At 39.3% G+C, this 22,623-nt stretch overlaps 1 protein-coding gene across 4 annotated transcripts in view; it reads right to left on the bottom strand.

Moving 5' to 3' along the window:
* Positions 1–22,623, bottom strand: part of Nfia (nuclear factor I A) — a 360,710-nt gene that overhangs the window by 34,169 nt on the left and 303,918 nt on the right. For 3 of the 4 annotated variants that reach the window (XM_046451020.2, XM_046451022.2, XM_046451018.2), the window contains 2 exons: positions 20,755–20,920; positions 1,487–1,578 (listed from right to left, as the gene is read on the bottom strand). In XM_046451020.2, the coding sequence (XP_046306976.1) occupies positions 1,487–1,578; positions 20,755–20,920 (258 nt within the window). The remainder of the gene's footprint in view (positions 1–1,486; positions 1,579–20,754; positions 20,921–22,623) is intronic. The other variant, XM_058581522.1, reaches the window with a different exon arrangement.

The following is a 22,623-nucleotide window of genomic DNA, read 5'->3' as shown; positions in this document are numbered from 1 at the left end:
TAACCTGAATACACTAATGCTCTGAGAAAAGAAAGTATTCATCCAACAGAGAGCCACTGGCCACAATTCTTCACCTCTCCTGCACTTGAAAACACATAGCCAATAGCACTAAGTCAAAGTATGTTCTATTTTAAAGTTTTCAAGGTAAACATTTAACTTCAAATTCACCAGGAAAATATTTGAGTATTTGAAGGTATGGGGAAGTAAGCAAATAACTGAAAGAGTTTTATGGGAGGAACCAAATAGGAGACTTTAATCCCAGAAACCATGTGCAAGCCAGTATCAGAAGAAACAACAGAGGTGGAAAATTCAAGCGTTAACCTCCCCCACTTCCTCCAGTTCTCCCTTTTGGCTGGTGCTGTACTACCATGGGCCTACTTAGATGGAAGGAGGGCTTCAGAGGCCATGAAGTTGAATCTGTTCTGTTGACAAAACGATAAACCAAAGTTCTATAGAGAGGGAGCAAATGGACCCAGAAAGGCAAATCTATTATGGTCATAAGCACCTGACTATAATTTTACAAACAGATGAATAGTTACAAATTAGGCATCTAGGGCTCACATACCCAGGCACATGCACAAAATTGCTCAGATAATATTTCAAACACCACATGAAGAGCCTTACAGAGACAACACTTTCCTTGAGTCAGCTATGATAATATATGGTCACATTCTAACTAGGAAATCAGTGTAGCTTCTTTTAAAAACTTGGACCTAATTCTATTTCACAAAACTACAAACGTGTCCTGGAACTCAAAAATGACCATTGCTTCCAAATTCACAGCAGCCATTCCAAAACTTTTTAAAAAGAATTCTTCACTTTTACCTGTACCACTCCCAAACACACCCGTCTACTGACAGACAAACTCTGGACCTCATGCATATGCCTCTCTCAATTGCTTCCCTCCAGAATGACACTATGTCCTCCCTGCCCCGCTCCCTGCACCCCAGGGCCAGCAGCCACTATTCCAAACGCTGATTTCTGGACCAACACCAGCAACTTCATATGGCTCATCAAGCCTGTCTCCTCTTTCATTTAGAAAGCTTGCCAGGTTCCTGGGGACCCTATACTGAATACAGAGGAATGGCTGGTCCCCCCACTTCCAGCATGCACTCTGATGTCTCTGCAACCAGATTCTGTAGAGCCCACTTCTGTCTGCTTGCATTTAGAGAGCCATGAACTCTTTGATGGGGGCGGGGGGTACCGGCAACCTCACCCTGCACAGCAAGGGCCATCATGGCACTGACGCCCTCCTCTTGTACACCCTGAATACCACAAGCGAAACCTGCAGGCACATTTTCTAGGATTCCTGAGAACACATGGAACCATGGCTGGAGGGCTGGGAGGGCTGGGAGGGCTGGGCTCAGGGGGAGAGGGGCTGAAGTGGGGCTGGGACGTGCAGCCCAGTGTGCCAGAAGACAAGTTAAAATGCACCTGATGAATAATACAAGCTGCACCACATACAGAAAAGATGAGAGCGGCCCACCTGTGTCTGTTGAGGGATATTTACAAAGCTTGGATCCCGTGGTCCAACACTGACGAATCGGTTTGCGGGGGAGGTGCTGGGTGTCGAGTAGGCTGTGAAGGGAAGGGACACATGCGTTCAGGAAGCAGCACGAGATTGCACACACAAACAACACCAAAACACACAGTCTCGAGCCTAGGCAGCTGATTAACAAGAAATGTGCAAATGCTGTAGCTAGCACAGGGCTCCGGCTAGCGAGGGCATTTTAGACAGTCCAAAGGGTGGTGGGGGACTGGCTCCCAATGCCTGCTGGGGTTCATCAATGTCAAATCAGTGCTTGCATGAGCTGTTCTCTCCTTCCATCTATGAATTAGAACACGTAGGACATTTGCCAAGTATTCTTTGTACATTAAACACAAGCTCTGGGGTTAGAAGGAGATACCCTGATCTTTAGAGCACAGGGAGAAAGAAATTAGGGAGGAAAGGGAGGAACATAGTTCATTTACAAACTTTCTTTCCATGCTGTTACACTGTTGAATGTCATTAACTGGTTCTGGGCCTTTACATGGAAAAGAAGTCCTTATAGGAGGAACTGGTGGGTTCTCCAGGAGGAAGGTGGAAAACCATTTAGACCAAGTTGCCCTTATAGGCCCAGTGGAGTATCTAGAATATTTATGATGCCCAAAATGTGCTTAAAATCTTCACATTGGTTGTCTTCCCTTCCTAGGTGCCTTCTGTCAGGCACAAACTGTCCGACCTGGTATAAATGAAGATAGCCCACAGGGACCTCAGGTGCCACACTTCATTCTGCTATCCTTTCCACAAAGGATATGTGAGAGTTTTCTTGTTGGATGGTATGTTTATACTTAAGAGTGTTTCTAGGTGAGAAAAAAACATTCAGTGGCTTTGGTGTCTCAGCTCATAAATCTGAATGTACATTTTATTTTCTGGTGTCCTGTAATTCACTTTCTATACCACAAACTGCAAGGATTTATTTCGGATGCTTTGTCTAGTCTAGAATCTCTAGACGATTGCTTAAAATAATTCCAGAATTCTTAACAAATATTTATGAAAGGACTATATTTTTTTGGTACTACTGCTAGTACACACATCTAAAAGACAAAAAGGATTTAGACTTTCTAACTTCTGCCCTTATTGACATGATCTGCTTCTCTTACTTTAATTATCTGTTTCTCAGAACACTGCTCATACTTCTTGTCCCCCTTGTTAAACACATCAAGGGATAAAATTCCCACAAATGTGATCCAACTTCCATGGGTCATCTTTGTTAAGGGCTAAGCCATCCAAATAGATCCGTGACGGTCATGTGGACATGGCTGCGGTGGTGTTAAGCTGGACAAAGGAGCATAAGGGCCCTCTGATGTGTATTGTAGGAAACTTTCTGCTGCGACAGTATTTGTCTTAGGAAGATTTATCTAGTAGTGACTTTGTATTACATGATCTAAATGTACAGTGTTTGGTGAATCTATTGAGGCCCCCTCCCACCTTATCCTATATGTCACACTAGTGTGAACAGAGTTGAAATAGCTCTGCCATTCTATAGGTGTCCCTCTCTCACTGGTAGGGGGGAAATTTCATTTTTGAAAAGCTCAGTAGAACACTCTAAAAAGCCCCTGACTTTGCTTCGATGCACTTTAAGAAACATCAGAAAAGTTTTACATTGAAGATGATGGACCATAACCTCCCAGTAGTGTATTCACTCGCTGCTAGAGCACAAAGGGGATGAAGGAGAGATGAGGAGGAAGACAGTAGGTGACATGACCTGTCAAACCTGTTAGTGGTTAGAGAAAAGGTGCTCTTTTTTCAGACATGAGTAGATAGGTAGGGTGAAAATGTATGAAAAGCAACGCAGAGTGTGCTGAAGAACCAAGGCTGAGTGATTGATGACAGATGCTAAAATGGGAGCCCCCAGTTGGATGGTATTGGTCAAATAGCATGCCTGAGCTGGCTGCTTACTCTAGGCATAGCAGAATTTCCTGTGATATTTTTGCCACACTGGTGACATCATAAATGAGTTTGCTTATGGATCCCAGCATACACACTATTTGAGGGGGTGGGGACATTTTTTTATGAAGACATATCTCTGTTGACCATAGCAAGCTTACCAAAGCTGGAGAGGTATTTGTACTGCACTTCACTATCTACTTTTTCTTGACCCCAATTTCATCATTTGAAAGAAGGTTTAGCATATAAATAATATAACTACCCAGGATCATGATGATGCTAAGTAGGTATTTTCCTTTCTTCAATCATGGTACACAACTTGCAGTCTTGGTTTCAGAACATCCCAGAAAGCCTCTAACTCTTGAGGACCACTAAAGCTACTCCAAAGGTTATTCTGGTTATTTAAAAAGACAGCAGTGGCTGGGTGCATGCCTATGATCCTAGTAGCTTGGGAGGCTGAGGCAGGAGGATTGCAAGATCAAAGCCAGCCTCACCAACTTAGCAAGGCCTGAAACACAAGACTCTGTCTCAAAATAAAAAATAAAAAGGGCTGGGGATGTGGCTCAGTGGTTAAGTGCTCCTAGGTTCAATCCCTGGTACAAAACAAAACCAAAAAAACAAAACAAACCAAAACAAAAGAGCAGTGGTGAGAGAGGTGGCAGTATTTACATTTTTTAAAACAAAGATATGACGACTACAAAGATCTGGGAAACTTGGGTACCTAAGTCATAGATTAATTCCTTGAGAAATTTACTCTGTAGAAAGTGAACTGCTGGGAGTAATCAGGGACATAGGGAAAACAAGGGAAGGAAGGAAGAAATTCTGACTCATCTTCCATTACGATAGTGACAGCAGGCAGGGTGCTCACCTCTAACAGGATGTAGATCCAGAAAGACATGCCATAAATTGAATCTGATTTTCTCAAAGAAACTGTGGAATTAGGGAGTTATAGTATTGAACAAAACCTCAATTCAAACTTTTTACTAAAACAACCACATACACCTTAGTGAATTGATTCTACATATATGGTTAAGAGCTTCCAACATGAATATAATATCAAGGAAAGGCGACAATGTAGCAACTAATTATTTACAATCGTGTTTACTAAGATAATATGTCATTTTCAAATCTTTCTTAATTGTAATTCTTACCCTATTTATAAGAGCAATAATCAAATGTTGCAGGAAGAGCTTCAAGAAATCATGAGATCTGAAAAATATACATACTTTTTTTTTGAGATGTCTGTAGACATTTTTGAGAATTTTGGAGGAGAGATTTAGGGGCAATTGACAACTTTTTGGTAAAGTAAACAGAGAAATAAGTTTGGCCATATAATCTCATTGTAAAAGTCCTCATGGCAAACATGAGTGTTAGAAATCAAATCATTGGGCTGGGGTTTTAGCTCAGTGGTAGAGGGCTTGCCTATCACATGGGAGGCATTGGTTCAATCCTCAGCACTACATATAAACAAACATAATGAAGGTCCATTGACAATTAAAAATATTTTTTAAAAAGAAATTGTTGATTATTTGGCTGCCTCTAAAATAGAAAGTATTTTTAGCAGCCAATTTACCTACATTTACAATTTCCTATGACCCATTTTCCTATGGAAGGACATCCCTATAAGAAGCTTCTACCAGCTTTTATATTAGCACTATTCATTCATATTCTCATATTCTCTCTCTCTCTCTCTCTCTCTCTCTCTCTCTCTCTCTCTCTCTCTCTCTCTCTCATATAGTTCTACACATTATCCAAGAGTCTCAGTTTGGCCTTCAGCACAATAGTAAATATAAAAATCCCAAACTAGAATTTGATACCACGTTCAGAAAAATCACACTCTTCTGTGTTACCCCTTTTGTATGCATTGCTAATCCAGGAAGATCAGTTGGGGAAATGATTCAAGAACAACTCTCCATAAGCACTAAAGAGTTCTACAGGGCCTCTGAGGGTACTGAGATCTGTCTCTAGGGAAGGACATGGTGGAGTAGAGAGGGAGAGTAGGGGAGGTCCCTGAAGCACTGTTCCTTAAAACTCTGCAGGTGTTCCTGGGAGCACATGGTCTCAGTGTCCTCAGAAATGGACACATTGACTGCCCGTTAGCCAAACAGAACTCCAGTTTGTTGTTCTCAGCGTGCTGGTTTCTTTTTTCTGGTTTTTTTTTTTTTTTTTTGTCTGAATAAGAAGGAATAAGGTTGGGATTAGATAAAGAGAATGAAGTAAAGACAGGGGAATAGGAAAGACAGTAGAATTAATTGCATGTAAATTTCCTATGTTCATATAGAATACATGGCCAGTGTAACTCCACACCATGTACACTCACAAGAATGGGATCCTAATTAGAATAAGTTATACTCCATGTATGAATAATATGCCATAATATACTCTACTGTCATGGTATCTAAAATGAACAAACGATTAAAAAAGAAGGAATAAGGAAAGTATCTGGATAAAGAAATCATAATATTTCCAGATGAATTAGTGTTGAGTCTGTAATAGTCTTCACTCAACAGTCATACCTGGTCATGTCATTAAAAACTTGGTCAATGAATTTTGTTAACCAAAACAAATTTTGGGGCGGGGGGACTAGGGATTGAACTTGGAGATGATTTACTACTGAAATACATTCCTAGTCCTTTTAATTTTCTTATATTTTGACAATAGTCTTGATAAGTTGCTGAGGCTAGCCTTCAATTTGAGATCCTCCTGCCTCAGTCTTATGGGGCACTGGGATTACAGGCGTGCACTACCATGCTTGGCAGTCAGTGTGTTGTGAATGGACATGCTTAGCAGTTTTCCATTTTTGGAAAAAAATATGACTAAAGAAAAAGATACTAAGATATTAAAATATTTGTAGCATTGTCAATTGATGTTTTCTATTGATGAAATCACCCAAATCTGGTAAACTAGAAACTGGGAGTCTGCATTGCTTGTTTTGAAAATAGGCAGTTTGAAAGGTCTAGTTTAGCAATCACTAAAACATGTGGAACCAAGGCAGGCAGAAAAGAGAGAAAAATCTAGATTTCTATGCAGAGGATAACAAAAGAAGAGTTGCCCTTTGAATGAAGACCACTCCATGGGTCCTCTCTCAGGCTGCCCCTGAGAGGCTGCCCCTGAGAGGCTGAGTGGAGGTAGCAACTTCGGCCACAGGCAGCAGGGTGGGGTGGGGGAATGAGCGCAGAGAGAGGCACCTGGGCAGAAATACAAGAGACCAGGTGAGCACTTAGGGTGGATTTACTTCAGACTGGAGAAATGATGAAGTCCCCTAGCCCCTGGTGGGCTGGCCTAGTCACTGATGCCAAGAAGAATGAGAAATTTGTCTTATTTTATCAAAGACTCCAACTCCATGGAAGTAGTGAGCCACTCTCTTCTTCATCCCCTCAGACTCCACTAAGTGCATCAGAGGGAAATGTTACTACACTCACGTGTTCTCTCTTGTTCGCCGAAAGACCTGTATGCCAGCACTTGTCATATGCCAGCCTCTGCTCTGAGCATTACTGAGGTGCAGAGGTGACTAAGATACACTGCTGTCCTCAGAGTGTTAGAGCCTACTGGGGACATGCAAATACAGAAAATGAGAATATGAGTGCCTCAAAGTAATATAAATAAAAATCTGTGAGATGCTTAAATCAAAATCTGTGAGGTGTTAAAAGATAGCAAAGTGATAGCCAGCAGGAGGAACAGAACGGGCTTTGTAGAAGAGATGGAGCTGGCTTTTGAGACAGCTGTAAGGGAGGAGGGGCTGACGCGCTCCCAGGAATTGGAGGTCACAGAGGAGGCAGCACCAGTAAGGGAGCAAGGCAGGGAAGGGGCTTCGATGGCTAGGGAAAGAAGGAAAGAGGGGACCTGCGAATTATGTTTCACCATACAGCAAGGGAAGGCAAAATTTTAAGGACCATAAAATTTAAGATTCCAACACCAAGGAAGCAGTGAGCATCCATTCTCTTATCAGAGAGTGATGATAAATATCAGAGGCCTGAATATTTAAAATAAGAGCAGGAAGAAGAGGCCTGCTGAATTTAAGAGGAAGAAATAATTCATAAAGCAAGCAAAGACAGCAAATTTGGATTCTAAGCACTTGTGGGGCACCCAGACACCCTCCTATCCACCTTCTCCTTGTGATCTTATGCAGCAACACATGTTTCATGTGTTCCCTGTCTTCAAAAACCCACAGGGGGTCGCCCTCCAAAAATAACTAGCCAAAATTCGATTTCACTCAAAATAGATTTTGCTCCCCGCCCAGGAATGTGCTAGTCAAAAGTCATCAAAACAAGTTCAGGAACACAGACTTAAAAAGAATCCTGTGTATCCAAACTGCAGTCTTATTAAATGCTCATCAGTGACACTTGACAGTGAAGGGAACATGTGTGGAGAGCATGTTCAGTCTCAGACTTCGAGAGGACTAAATACCTAATTGAAATGGTATCCCAAATCTTTAGCGGCACTGTCATGTTCTTTTTTGGGGGGTGGGGAGTGGGGGGAGGCCTATGAGAAAATTTTCATTTCTCAAAACTAAAAACAAAAAAATGCAGAAACTGTTAGAAAACAGATTAGCTAAATTTCTGAAGGAAACCACTACAATCAAACTCATTTAGGGACTTGAACAGCACTATTTCCTGCAAGGTCACAAAAGAATTGCTGGAGAATACTTGAGCATTTTTCCTTCAAAGAGCTCTATCGGTATTGGTATTGACTAGCTTACAAGGCCTGGGTTCACATTATTGATGCCATTATATAGCTAGGGAATCACACATGCTAAAGCCTGGGAAAGCATAGCCTTTGAGGAGCCTTTTGAAAACACAGCTTTGGCTTACACACAAACCAGTACCCAGAGATTCAGAAATCATGTGATGGAGTGGAGGTTGTGGTTCTCCTCCAGATGTTTGGAATCCAGAAGATAACCACATCAAATTTCTATTATTTTGATCACATCTGTGCAGACAGTTACCTCATTCTATTATCTCTGCAAATCTTTAGTCTTTACAAACAAGTTACCGACAACAACAAAGAAACACAGGCCTTAGGGCATGGAATTAAAGCCTTCTTATCGCTAGTAAATTATTATAGATCCACATACCCACAAGCTTCCTTCCTGAAGAGCTAATGAATCCTAACTTTAATATATTAGCATTACTTAACATGAGATGGTAACAATTTGCATGGAGTTCACAAGAATCCTGAGAAGAATCAATTCAACCAGGTGGCTTGACTCTGCTAGCATCTCTACCTGTATTAAGTATTCTCAGAGAAGTGGGACTCAAGCTATATATCATGATTTGGGGTAAAATGGAGAAAGGGAGGTACAAGACATTTCATGCCATTGTATGCACACCAAGAGAAGGGACCAGAGTAACTTCTAAACTGGAGACGCTTTGACCTTGTTATTAAAATCTGTGCACTAAGGAGGGACTTCACAGTGAGGGTTTCACATACACACTCTATTCAGACTGCCTATAATGTTCTGTTTTCATATTAATTTTTAGAGGATAAAAATACAGCTTTATTTCTTTCTATTTCAACTTTTTTCTGACGGCTAATCTAAATTCTATAACTGTCATTTATTTTTATGAGTATGTTGTCTGTTGTTTCAATTGATAGAACATATTTATTGATCAGAAGCAAGCACATAAATAAGTGGGCACAGGTGAAAGTTATATTAAGTAGCCACAGGGAAGAGACCCTGGATTCAGCTAGGGTTTGCTAAAAAAAGAAATTCAGATCAATATATTGGCTCGCTCTTTCTTGAAAGGCTTCTGCAGCCTCCCAAAAGGCAGTGTAACTCTGGAAACTTACTTCTGGGTATTTATCCTCAATAAGCACTAAAAATATAGATAAAGATTTATGCTCAAGATGTTCGTTACAGCGTTACTTATAAGAGCAACAAATGAGAAACAACTTATAAGTTAATGCTTCATCCATACATTGCAATACTTTGCAGCCATTAATAATGTTTCAAAGTAATAGTTAATGACATTACAACATGTTTACAATATGAAATAAAATCACTTTACAAAAAATATATACATACACATACACACATACTCAATATCACAATCAATTATGATTAAAGCATATACAGAAAATGATTGGAAAATATGCATGATAAGTCATTGGACGAGTGGAATTATGGATGATTTAAAAATATCTTCTAATCTTAAAATAATCATAAAGAAATCTGAAAATCTCAAATCTCACACACACACACACACACATACATATGCAGTGAGATGCAGTCAATAGAAAATAAATTTGAGAACCAGAAAATCTTGGGTTGAATCTGTTTGCTCTCTTACTGGTTAAGCCAGTTAACCTCTCTATGCAAAAAGTTTGGCAGAATAAACATTATTTACTCCAATTTTCCTAGCCCTTTACCTCTCCGTGAATGTTTAACAGACTACCCTATCTGTGGGAGCAGTGCAGAGGCTTCTTTGACAAGATGAGAAACCCCTGAATTTCCCTATGCTTGGTATTAAAAAAAATTGAAAAAATGTGAAAATCATTCTTTCGGAGATTACTGATTCCAAAATGTGATTACAGGAATTATACCTCCAAGATATCTGCCTCCTAACAATTAAAAAAGATAACACTCAACCCTCTTAAGGGTTAGCATTATCAGACTTACAAGCAATTTGTAAGGGTGTAAATTGCACAACCTTTTTGAAAGGCAGTTTGGTAATTGTCTCAAGAGAAATGTACATATCATTTGCATTAGTAATTCCAGTTATAGAAGTCTGTCCTAAGGAAATTATAGAGTTGGAGAAAAAAATAAATCTCAGGATATGCTGGAAGCATATTCCCTGGGTTGGAACAAAGAGATTAACCTAGCAGGGACACAGGTGTAAATGGTTGAAAATTATTTTCTGACTTATTTTGAGAAAGAAAAGGTTTATAATGCTAATTAGGAAAACAGAATACTAAATATTCACTGTGATCACAACCATTTTATATATGTGTGTACACTAAAAAAAAGATGGGGAAAAAGATAGTATTATTAATTGTAGTTGATTATGGAAGACTATAATTTTCTCTTCAATATTTTCCAACAAAATGTCATACATTACCTTCATAAGAAAGTCTTAAAACTCATCTGTCATCTGACAAAGCAGAAAACTAAGACTAACACCAGGCTTGAACAGGTCATGGTGTCCCAATGGATGTCATCACCTGTTATCCTGCTCCCTTCGAGTCATTCTTTCTTTACAAAACTCATCTCTTAATCTCTTTTTTCCTGCCCTGGTTCCCGTGTCTTTCATCTAATTCAGTGTACCTAAGGGGCTGTTACTCTTGAAATAGTTAAAAAAATATATTTTTTATGGAACGTCTTAGGGCTTTCAAAGGAAATCTGCATGATGTTACACCTCTAAACACAGTGCTGTCCTGGTAAAGCAGAAAGCACTGGGCTTCAGACTCTAACAGACTTGGGTTTGAACCTTGGCTCAGTTTCAGTTTCATCTTCTTTAAGAGGGTTCACAATTCCAATTTTGCAGTTACAATAACAGTGGTACTTAAGTTAATGCATATGAAAATATCCACCAACATGCCTGATTTCCAATAATCCTTTTTATTCTCCCTTTGCACATTAAGCTATTTTAAAATGGAGCTGTACACAAAATAAAAAATGCTCTGAAAAGTCTTCATAACAAATCATGATTGAAGATAGTACATGTTACGTTTGTATTCAATGGGTTCCTATAGCAGGGCCTGTGACCAAATAATGGCTACTGTGAATGAAAATGCTAACCTTACACTGAACTCTCTGCTTTCAGGGAGGGGAAAAGAATATTATTCTTTACCAGAAAGATCACACATTTTTGCTCTCTTACTCTAAGTTCAGTCTATAGCTAAAAGCAAGATGTATGAAAATTGCCAAGGATTTTTACAGAGCCCTCTATGTGTGAGTATGTGATTTTGGTCACTGTTAACGATTGAGATATGAACAAGATTATTAGGCCACAAGGCAAATACTATAAGAAATCGTTTTGTTTAATATAGAAAGGTGATTTCAAATTTAATATCCTTCATTTTCATTGGGTAAGGCACGAAAAATTATCCTTCTAAAACCACATCCTCTTCCTGCAGTCAGCAGCAGTTACCAGTTTCCTGTCCTCTACGCAGTGAACTGAGCATGTGCAGCACCCCCCCAGCCCACACCTCTTAGCATTTGCCTTTGTTGACTTCGTATAACTTAAAGATTATCCCATGACTTCAGACACACCTACTTCTTTATTTTAAAGAGTTTGTAATGTATAACACTTACATTACATTACATTAGTGTATATTTAGGTTACCAATATTTCATTATAATTGATGTTACTATGAATACTTTATGTACAACTTTGCTTATATGTCCAACTATATGCATGGTGAACACTTAAAATTTATACACACAATTGTAAATTTTATGGGTGAACATTTAATACTTGCTATAATATCTGTATATAATTAGATTTATGTATGTGTGTGTGCATGCATGTGTGTTTGTATATACACTAAATCGTCTCTAAAGAGGTTGAACCCATTTGTAGTGCTCTAATGGTAAAGAAAAGTTCTATATGTTTACCAATAGCATGATACTTTCTTATCTTTGCTAATACATGAAAATCTTTCAAATTTTAATTTTATTGTTCTTATATTACACAAATATTTTAAATGTTTTCTTTTGCTCTGACTATATCATTTTCTTGTATTTCTTTTGGATTGTTGGCCATTCTCTTTCTGACTTTAAAAAGTATATATCAGCTGAGAGCAGTGGCTCATGCCTGTAACCCCAGCTACTCAGGAGGCTAAGGTAGGAGGACCCAAAGTTCAATGTTAGCCTGGCCAACTTAGCAAGACTCTGTCTCAAAATAAAAAACACAAAAGGGCTGGGAATGTAGATCAGTGGTAGAGCACTTGCCTATCATGTGTAAGACCCTGGGTTCAATGTCTGGTATCACACACTCACATACAATGTTTTATATATTATATATTTACATTATATATTGATTTATATATTATAATATATAATACAAGTATTAGGTATGTGTGTGTGTGTATATACATATATATATATATGCACACAATATAATATATACACACATATATATTATATATAACAATATATAAATCAATATATAATATATAAATAGGCATATTTTATATATTATATTGACTTATTATATATATTTTGGGTGTGTTGTATATGTATTGCATAACTTAACTTTTTGTCACAGATGTTGCTAATTCTTTTTCTACTTTACCTCCTGCTTTCAACTTTGTTTATGGTGGGTTTTTTGTGCATTAATTTTGGACAGTTTTAGAGTAGAATTTATCACAGATGCTGGGTTTCTATATTCTTTAGAAAGGCCTTATTTTTCTTTAACATTATGTTTTTAAAATTGTCCTACATTTTATTGTGGTATTTTGTGGTTCAGTATTTTATTATATTTTTTGTTCTAGTGGAAATTTAGTTTTGAGTAAGGATTTTTTTTTTCCAGACTGCTAATCGTTTTTCCCAGTACACTTTCTTAAATCCCTTTCCCTCCTCTGAAATGCCACTCTTATCACAGGATAGAATACTCTGTGTATTTGGGTCTCTTTCATGACCCTGAAAATATAAAAAACTAAAATATAATGCAGATAGAAGCAGCACTGATAAAAGGATTAAAATCAATGCGGAAATAGAGCAAGGCAAACTTTGCTTGCACTGCCTGAGATGGGACATTGACTTTGAGCTGGTAAAATTGATGGTGTTCTTAGAACTGTTCCATATTCTGTCTGTGGTGTTGATGTATCTATGATGTTATAAAAACTCATAGAACTGTACAACCAAGATAATTTTATGAATGTAAATGTAAAATTAACAAAGAATAATGTCTAGACATCAGTAAGAAGACGTGTTTTATGAAAAGAAACCACAAACTCATTTCTTTCTCATCCTTTCCTTTTCCTTTCTTCCCTCCCTCCCTTCTCTTTCTAATTTCTTTCTTATAATCTACTACTTCTTCTATGAACAAGGAAAACATTGTCTTTATGTCTGTTTAAATTTTTTTTGCTTTCTTTCTTTGCCTGTTAAGAAGACATACTTTCAGCAAGAGAAACCAATTCATACTAAAGTATAAATGACTGCCAACATCTTCCTCTATATAGAGTTTACACTTGGAGTGGGAGGAATTTGGGGGGAGGATTCAGATAAAGCAAAGATCTTTGTGCCACAGCAAAGCATAAAGACTCCAGGTTCAAGGTTGCTGGATATGAATCATGCCTCTACATCCCCTTTCTGAGTGACCTTCAGAAAGTTACCTATCTTCATTTCTAATCCTTCTCAAGGATAACAAGAAAGTTTATTTTATGTAATTAAAACAAGGATGCAATGAGATAATACATGTAAAAAACATTCTTAGGAGTGCCAGAGGCATTAGTAAAAGTTAACTACTTCATTGTTGCTGTTAATTTCAGGCATGAGCAGACAGTTGTGGCTTCCCACATAACCAGAAACCTGGTCACTGCTTTGTCACAGTTACAGTATGAGGCAGTATGAAGAGCACAGGTTGCCTATGTTTGAGTCTCTACAACTACCATAAAAGTATAATTTTGGGTAAAGTAGCCTCCATTTTCTTTTTCTTGTTTTCTCTTTTTCTTTTTTCACCCCAGGGATTGAACCCTAGGGATGCTTAACCACTGAGATACATCCCCAGCCTCTTTTGTGTTTTATTTTGAGAAAGGGTCTTGCTAAGTTGCTTAAGGACTTGCTAAGATGCTGAGGCTGGCTTTGATCTTGCGATCCTCCTGCCTCAGCCTCCCAAGCTGCTGGAATTACAAGCATGCACCACCACACCCAGCTAGTAGCCTCCATTTTCCAGTCTGTTTCCTTGTTTATAAGATTCTGACCTCACAGGAGTTTTGGGAAGAATGAATAAGATAATATATGTGTGAAAAGCTTTGCTAACCTAGAAGCATCTAACATGTTGATTATACTAGAAAATCTCCATCCCAGCCACAGATTATTGTTATGTTCTTGGTTAACACACTCACATTCATTTATATAGCGAACCTGTATAAGATTCATTGGAGATATAAAAATAAATAATAAAGGTAACTTGCCATTATACGCTCCTACAGAATCCTAGTTTTTTTAAAAAATTAAAAGTTCATAGTGAAGTAGGCATGGGCAAAAATGTTTATGAGTCTTTTATGCATTTTTTTTTTTTTTTTTTTTTTTTTTTTTTTTCTTTTATGCATTTTTAAATTGAGTTTTTGTGTTCCCAATTAATTAAAAAAGAAAAATATGCACATTTTATCTTGCATTATAATTCAAAAGCATTTTTTTTCTTTTCATTATAATTCTAGGCTATGATGCCAATCTTCATTTCAGAAAAAAATACCGAAAAGTCAATTTTTATAGTATAATCTTGGTCCCAAGATACCATATAAAACTGGATCATATAGTACAATTAACAAAAACTATCATGTTGTGCATCATCATGCCACAAATAGACCTAAACATAAAAAAAAGATTTTTTTTCCTGTTCTTGAGCTGTTGTCCTCAGGACTCTTAGAGAAACTCATTACTGTATTACACACTTGAAAAGGAGTCCTTTATCAATTAATGAGATGATGCACACTGAAAAACTTGGTAACCAGGTCAGTAACCTGCACAGTATGCTGCCATAGGCAAGATGCTCCTATGATCAGTCTCAGCAATGTCTAATAGGCATCTCAAAGGTAACCTGGTTTCCACCCTCATCCAGAGCTGCTCCTGCCATCTTCCTATCTCAGTTTATGGCAACTCCATCCTTCCAGTTGCTCAGGTCAGAACCTAGCAGTCATCATTGATTTCTTTCCTTTTTTTCTCAATCCACATTGAATGCATCAGCAAATCCTGTTAGTTCTACCTTTCAAATATATCTGGAATCCAATCACAGCTCACTGCCCTGACTGCTCCCACTGGTGCCGGTCATCAGCAACTCTTGCCTGTAAGATTGCAACAGTGTCCCCTCCACCCTGGCCTCTTTCAGTTTTCTGCACTGTATCTACTGGTCCCTAACTTACAAATGTGCTTATATTTTGATTATTGTTTGTCCCTTCCTGCTGGAACCCAAGTTCTATCAGGGCAGGAAATTCTCTGTTTCATTCACTTTGGTATCTCTTGTGCCTGGAATAGTGGCTGGCATGTAAAAGACACTCATTATATTTACTGATAAGAAACAGCTTCTTAATGGGTCTCCTTGCTTTCATTCTTGCCCCTGGCCATCTATTTTCAACAAAGCCTTTTGAGTGTTTCTATTAAAATCCAGCCAGCAATACTTGGTCCTCTGTTCCCCATCTCACTGGGAGGAAATGTCAAAAGTCCTGACAATGATCCTACATGATCAGCACTCCCAGCCAGCAATTGCATCCCCACTACCTCTCCTCCCTCCTCCAAGGCTTGCTTTGCTCTCGCTATCCTCACCTCCCTCCAACTTACCAAGCTGTCTCTGCACTGATTATTCTCTGCTTGGCAACCTCTACCCGCCTCAGTCTCCTGGCTCCCTGCTCACCCCTTCAGCTCTTTGCTCCAATTTCTCCTTCTCTTACAACCTACCTGCCTTTTACACTCACTGTTTTGTTTGTTGTCTTTCTTTCCCTCTAGAGAATAAAAACTCCAAAGTCAGCATTTTTCTCTCTTCTACTCCTTGTGGAAGCCTAGCACCTAAGAGAGTTTTTGGCACACAGCTGGCGCTCGACGAGAGTTTGGGCTGAATGAAGGGCGGTGGTGGTGTTCTCTCACTGGGCCAGAAACCCACAGCGGCAGCTCCTCAGTGGAGATGGGACACTCTCAAGCTGCTCTCACAGCTGTGCCTCCTATTTTTCATGACATCCTGGAGTCCTGGCATAGTACATCAACCTTTCTCGAAAACACATGAATAGTGTAAAAGTTCTCCTTGAGAGGGAACAGAACTGTCATTTCCCTATACACTTTCCTGCCTTTTTTTTTTAAGGCACTGGTAAGGATCTTTCCCATTAAAATGTATTTATTTCATAGGCAAATTTTTTCCCCCCAGATCAGCCTTATCCCTGTTTTTCTGGCCACAGCTGCAAAGTTTAGTATTAGTGCCAGAGGCAACTGATTAGTTAAAAAATATATGCTCTGCCCTAGGCTGGCAACCACTTGTATTTCATTATAAAAGGATATTAAAAATGATGCCTTGGCCTTCTGTCTACAGCATGGTACAACACATCTGTCACCTGGTTCATGCTGACACTATGCTTATGAGAGTGAGTGGAAGTTGGTATTGTTCCCATGAGCAGATGAGGGAGTTGGGGCCCCCAAAAGTTGGTAATTTAGGAGACCCTTGGCATGACTTCCTATTTTTTTTTTATCTTTTTAAAGAATCTTGTTTTGTTGTAAGTTGTCTCAAACCCTTCCACAGAAAGGCTGTCCTAGGTTATGTGACTGATGTTTCTGAAAAAGGCTTCAATTCTGGACACTCTGTTGGCCTGTGGAACATCTGTACTTAATGCCCTGTCATGACACTGCTGCTCATCAGAATGGAAGCTCTAATAAACTGACAGAGATAAACAGGATGCAGCCATCTTGTGATTTCAGTTTCTAAAAAAGCACATAATTTATAAAATTATAGTTTTCCCCCTATATTCTTATATAGTGGCAATCCAATTTTACACCCCATCTCAGGTCAGTTTCTGAAGAAAAGTTTTACCTTTTCTTAAAACACCAGAATGTCATTCTACTAAATAGCTTTAAAGTCACATCCCTAAAAGAATCTTTCCCTGAAGCCTCAGACTCAGACCTCCCTCCTACACCACCAGAGTACTCCTTTATCCAATGTTCCCTCTGCACCTATTTACCAGCTGCATCTCTCAACACACCCACATCTTACAGCAGGATTTAATCACCTCTGTATTCCAAGAAGCTCACACAGCCTTGGCACATGAGAGATGTCAATGCAGGATGGCTAAATAAATGATTGAAAGAAGGTAGCTATTAAAGATAATGTTAAGGGGGATGTTACACTCCCGATATGGACTCCAAGCAATACATTCTTGGTTCCTCTCCACCCCCTCACATACTCCAGACTGTTGTGCTATGAAGTGGAAAATGGATGTGACCAGTCCTGCTCCTTCCTTGCTTCTTTCTCCTAAAGAGACAGGTTCTGGAGGGGAGCGTGCAGCCACCTGTACCTCCATGTCATCAGTTTTATATGGGAGGGCAGACCCCATGGTGGAAGGCTTGTGGTGGTCTGGTATTTTCAGGGATGGGTAGATATGTGGGTGTAATTTGGGAGCTCCATATCAGGACACATAGTTTCCCACAGTTAAAGCTAAATCTCTAACAGTGAAGGTGGTATTCTATATTCCATCTAATTTTGCCTTGCATTTTATTTACAAATTGGTTCAGATATTAGGGTGTGAGAGGTTTTCTTTCTGTTTTTTGTTTGTTTTTCCCAGTGGGGGCCCTTAAATTCCCTCCCAGGGCAGACCTGTAGGCTTTGAGATTTTTTATTTGAAAGGCTTCTCTGAGGCTACAAATTACTGCTATGACTCTCTTATTAATAAAGTAGAAAATGGCAAGCGATATATTGCTGGGAACAACACAATTCCTGTGAATCCAACATGCCCACAAGGGCTAACATTTGTGATGATAAAAACTTCTCTGCCATCCGTAGATTTCATTGTGTCGATATTCCTAGAATCATCTGATTCAGAGAGTATCTGATTCCCTATATCAAACTTCGAGACTCTCCCCTGATCGTTTCCCTTTTTCCCAAACCTTTAAATGTTGCTCTCGTTAATGCAACCACATGAGCTAGAAGTGCTAAGACCCCCTCCACCTTCCCTCATTCAGAGCTGACAAAATGTGTTAGGGTGAGTGGCATCTTCCTGTAAAAGGCGTTTGCTACAGCTCACGGAGTGGAGTCCAGATCCCTGGACCCAAAGGTGTCAACTGGATCTAGCAGCTGAGAAGCTTCTTTGGGTCCTACAGACATCCTTCGTCACTACTCACTAGGGCCTTCCACTGGGGAACAACTTGGGCTGATGATAAAATACTCCAACTTATTTGGGGGAGCATTTATCAGAGCTAATTTCACACAGTCTGTCAGATAGGGTTTCAGATAAGGAAACTGCTTTACAGAGAAACAGCTAGTAATCGGAAAGGTGGGCATCTGAGCCCCTATCATTTAGATACCAATAGCCATACTTTGCTGTCTCCATTCCTGTATAGTGCCAGAGCTGGGCCTCATCCCCTCTCTGGAAAACTCACTATGAAGTATGAGACACTAGTAGTAGAGGTGAGGACACTCTACATGGAATAGGTGGTATATTACTATTAGTTTTTTTTTTTAATTTTAAAATTTTTGGTACTGGGGATTGAATCTAGGGGTGCTTAACCACTGAGCCTTTTATCCCTGGCCTTTTTAAAATTTTGAGACAGGGTCTCACTAAATTGCTTAATGCCTCGCTAAGTTGCTGAGGCTGGCCTTGAACTTGTGATCCTCTTGCCTCAGCCTCCTGAGTCACTGGGATTATAGGCATGCACCGCAGCACCTGGCTACTACCAGGGTTTTAAAGGACTGTGGCACTGTCCTGCACAGATGGGGAGAAGAGGAACAGAAAAATGGTCTTCAGGGATGTGTCAGAACACATAAATATGTGGCCACCCATCAGTAAGCTGATATCCCCAGTAAGTAGATATAAGTAGAGTTTGGGGACAGTTAATTCTCTGGCTTTTAGCAGATGCTACATAAACACAATGAGCAGGACACTCCCATGAGCCTCTGCTTCCCAGAAGCTATTTTTCTCAACTGAGGTTTCAGGATCCATAGGACAATCCCAGCTTCCCTCCCTTGTCATTGGACACTTGGGGTTTATCCTCTTGTTGACAAGTGTCTCACTGAACCACCTCTTACCAAGAGAAGTACATCTCCCCAAAATTGCCCCCCCCCCATCCTCACTCTTTTTGTTATAGAAACAGAATTCACACAGAATGCCACTACTGCTACATTATCCATATGATTAAATACTAGATGACCCAAGGTCCAAGAGGGACTCTAGTCATTCTGGATTTAGTGTCCCCAGAATCAACTCCATGAACATGATATAAACAGAGGCTCATATTTCCTGTTTCACCCTTTTTCTTCTGTATCCAGTATCATTATGATTCCACTACTGGATGTGAGAAAGCTGAGAGGCCAGGACTCTTCATTCACTAAACTGAACGGAACAGTTGCCCAGTTCCAGTGTTGTCTACAAAACATCCTGCCCCCTACTCTCTTCCACTCAATTCCTATTATTGCTAATCAAGTTCTTGACCTTAACACTCCTTTCCTAGTCTGTTCTTATATATCTTTTCTCCAGTATATTCTCCAGTCTCGCTTCCTTTAAGGACACCCCTGAAAGCTCTCCCTAGGGTCACTGACACAGTTCCAACCCTTTCCTATATGATGATCCCTCTCTGAAGCATTAGGGAAGGTGCTCATCACATCATCAATCAAGGGCAGGCCATCTGGAAACTTCAGCCATCATTCTCTTTGTCATTATTCCAGGCACTAATAAAAGCCACATTTGTGTGTTTAAGTTATTTCTAGCTCCTCCATCTCTGAAATATCAAGAAAAATATGGAGAGTTGTTCAACCTCTAGTTCATCAAATAATCATTCCCATCATCTAAAAAGATTTTGAAATCCTATATTCTCTGATCAAATGGTCCCAGACTGTTCAGAGAAGAGCCAAGAGTTCTCTTTCCATCTAGTTCTACCCTCTATTTCCTTCCCCTGCCAAGCCTGGCCATGCAACTACCATGGCTGCTAGCTCTGATCTTCTGCCAGGCTCTTCCTCTTGGCACTGTTCAATGTACACACCTGTGAATTGACACTTTGATCTAAACTTCCTTTCCTATTTGATGTGTAAGGTATATTATAACTTTTATATCTCATCAAGTGCATATCTCTTGGACCACAAGTTCCTGGAAGGCAGGGCTATACAGAAGAATCAGGAACTTTTTGCTAAGAAGAATTTATGCAAGTAGATGTGATTTGGTGCTCATGGGCATAGCATTTAAAGCCACTTGAATTATACACCAAATTTAATAGTTTGTGTCTAGATCTCAGTCCTGGACATGCAATTTCATCAACTTATCCACCCACATGTTCAGTTGTTTCTACATCTGGTGCAGTTGCTGGGAGTGGTGTTCACTTTGACTCTGGCCTTGATTCTGCAAGTTCAGGCTATGACTATGGCTGGGATCTGCGCCTACTGCTATAGTCTCTACTGCAAGGGACAGAGATGAGGTGTGGATTCAAGTGCACACAGCTAGATGAGTGACCGGCGCCTCGTCTCAGCAGTACTTACTTGGTGAGGTGGGGGAGGCTGCACCTCCTTCTGCTGACGTGGTTGGAGGCTTCGTGTCTGGCACCGGCAGAGGCACAGGCCTGGCCATTGGTGGTGGTGGTGGTGGCGGCAACATTGGGGTGGGAAGGAATGGGTTGTGCACCTTGCCTTGGCTGCTCCCATTGGGCTGCAAGGGTGGAGAAAAACACACGCACATACACATACACAAACAAAAGAAGAAACAAAAGATGTCAACTATTAGCTGCTTCTGAAAACAAGATTCATTAGGCACCTTCTAGGTAAATGACTAAGTATTCCAGCTGCCTGAATTCTTGCATGATCACATCTGGACGAAGAAGTGCTCGGTTCTGTTTGTTCTTAAGGCATTCCACAAAAGCGCACTTGGGCACAAATACCGCTGCATCCCAAACTTCTTTCTTGAACTACATTGTCCTTTTTTTGCATCTGACTCCATAAAATAATCTGCTAATGATCTGTATTTGTCAACTTTATTTTCACTTTTTAAAGCTGGCCTTATATAACATATAATAAATGTGTTCAGTGAACATACAGATATTCTTTTACATATTGCATAATACTAGACATAGAAAGTTTAGAATGTAGCTATCAGAATTTTGCTAGATTAAAATATCACTTCCAGTTTTTATTTAAATTATATAAGCAAATGCTGTAAGAATCATATTTCTTTGTTTGCCTCATGTTAAAAAAAAAGTAACAATTCTATGACAGAAGAAAGTTTCCCTCTGAAGCAAGCAATACAATCTATTTAATTTTCAAGTTTTTCAAAATAGCTCCATGAAGAGACCTGCCTCAAGCAGGTCTTTGATCAAAATGCAAAACTGGGCAGTTTGTATTTTGACAGTTATATAGGATGATGTCAGGACTATTAAAAAATGAGTTATAAATGGAGAAGTCAGTTGCCTGGTGTTGAAGATCAGATCCATTTTTTTCCCCCCACAGTGTCCCAAATGGCCTTTGGACTACATTTTTAAACTTCATTGACACTGATCAACCAATAGTAACAGCTCATATTTAGGCTGCAGTCCCACACCAAAACTCAGCTAACGGAGGTCCTGGTGTTCCAGGCTTTTATGTGTAAGCTTCATATTTCTGCAGAGGCAGTCTCATTCCACCATCAACATTCACTGATATATTTAGGATTGTTCCTCAAAGACTATCTTGTCTGACAATCAGAATGCTGCACTTTCTTGCTAGCAACTTGCCTGTGTGTTATTTCTGAGTGGACTGAAAGTCCTTAAGTGAATGCTTTAGAGTAAGCCAAGCAAATAAATATACAAGCAAAAAGAAAAAAAAGGCACCATATTGATTTGTTGTCTAGACAGAAATGTATCTGCTAACACATCAGCAGACATAAGTCAAAGCTGCCTGTTCTGGCTCAGATATGCAGAATCAGGTATTTCTGCAGGGGGAGAACATCAGTGATAGAACAGTGTGACATAATATCCTAAATGGAGCAATAATAACTATGGCTAATCTGTGGCTTCATGTGTGGCAACTACAAGAAAAGGAAGACCAAGTCTGGCTTTATGCTGGTATTATTTATTTATTATTATTGTGATTATTGGCCTTGGAATGAAGCTATCCACTGTAAAAATTTAATTCTCTATTAGTAATGCAATCTGTGATTTTAAAAAATCACTTTTACATTTGGAATGTTATTTCAAATTGTGGTTGTTTGGTTTATTTGTGAAAAAAATGAAAACATTCATTTAAAGCGATTGAATATGGTTTAGCTTTATACAAAGATAAGTGGGGAAGATAACTACTTGCAGAAATAACAAACCATAATAAACTGTGCTTCTAGCATCTTGAGTTCAAGTACTGGTCAACTTGATCTAAAGTGTTACA

This window comes from Marmota monax, unplaced genomic scaffold (genome assembly GCF_021218885.2).
Source record: "Marmota monax isolate L192 unplaced genomic scaffold, Marmota_monax_Labrador192_F-V1.1 WCK01_AAM20220418_F8-fsc00023, whole genome shotgun sequence".
In the NCBI taxonomy this organism is placed as follows: domain Eukaryota; kingdom Metazoa; phylum Chordata; class Mammalia; order Rodentia; family Sciuridae; genus Marmota; species Marmota monax.
The sequence above is the reverse complement of the archived record's forward strand: the minus strand, read 5'-3'. Positions and strand labels throughout refer to the sequence as shown.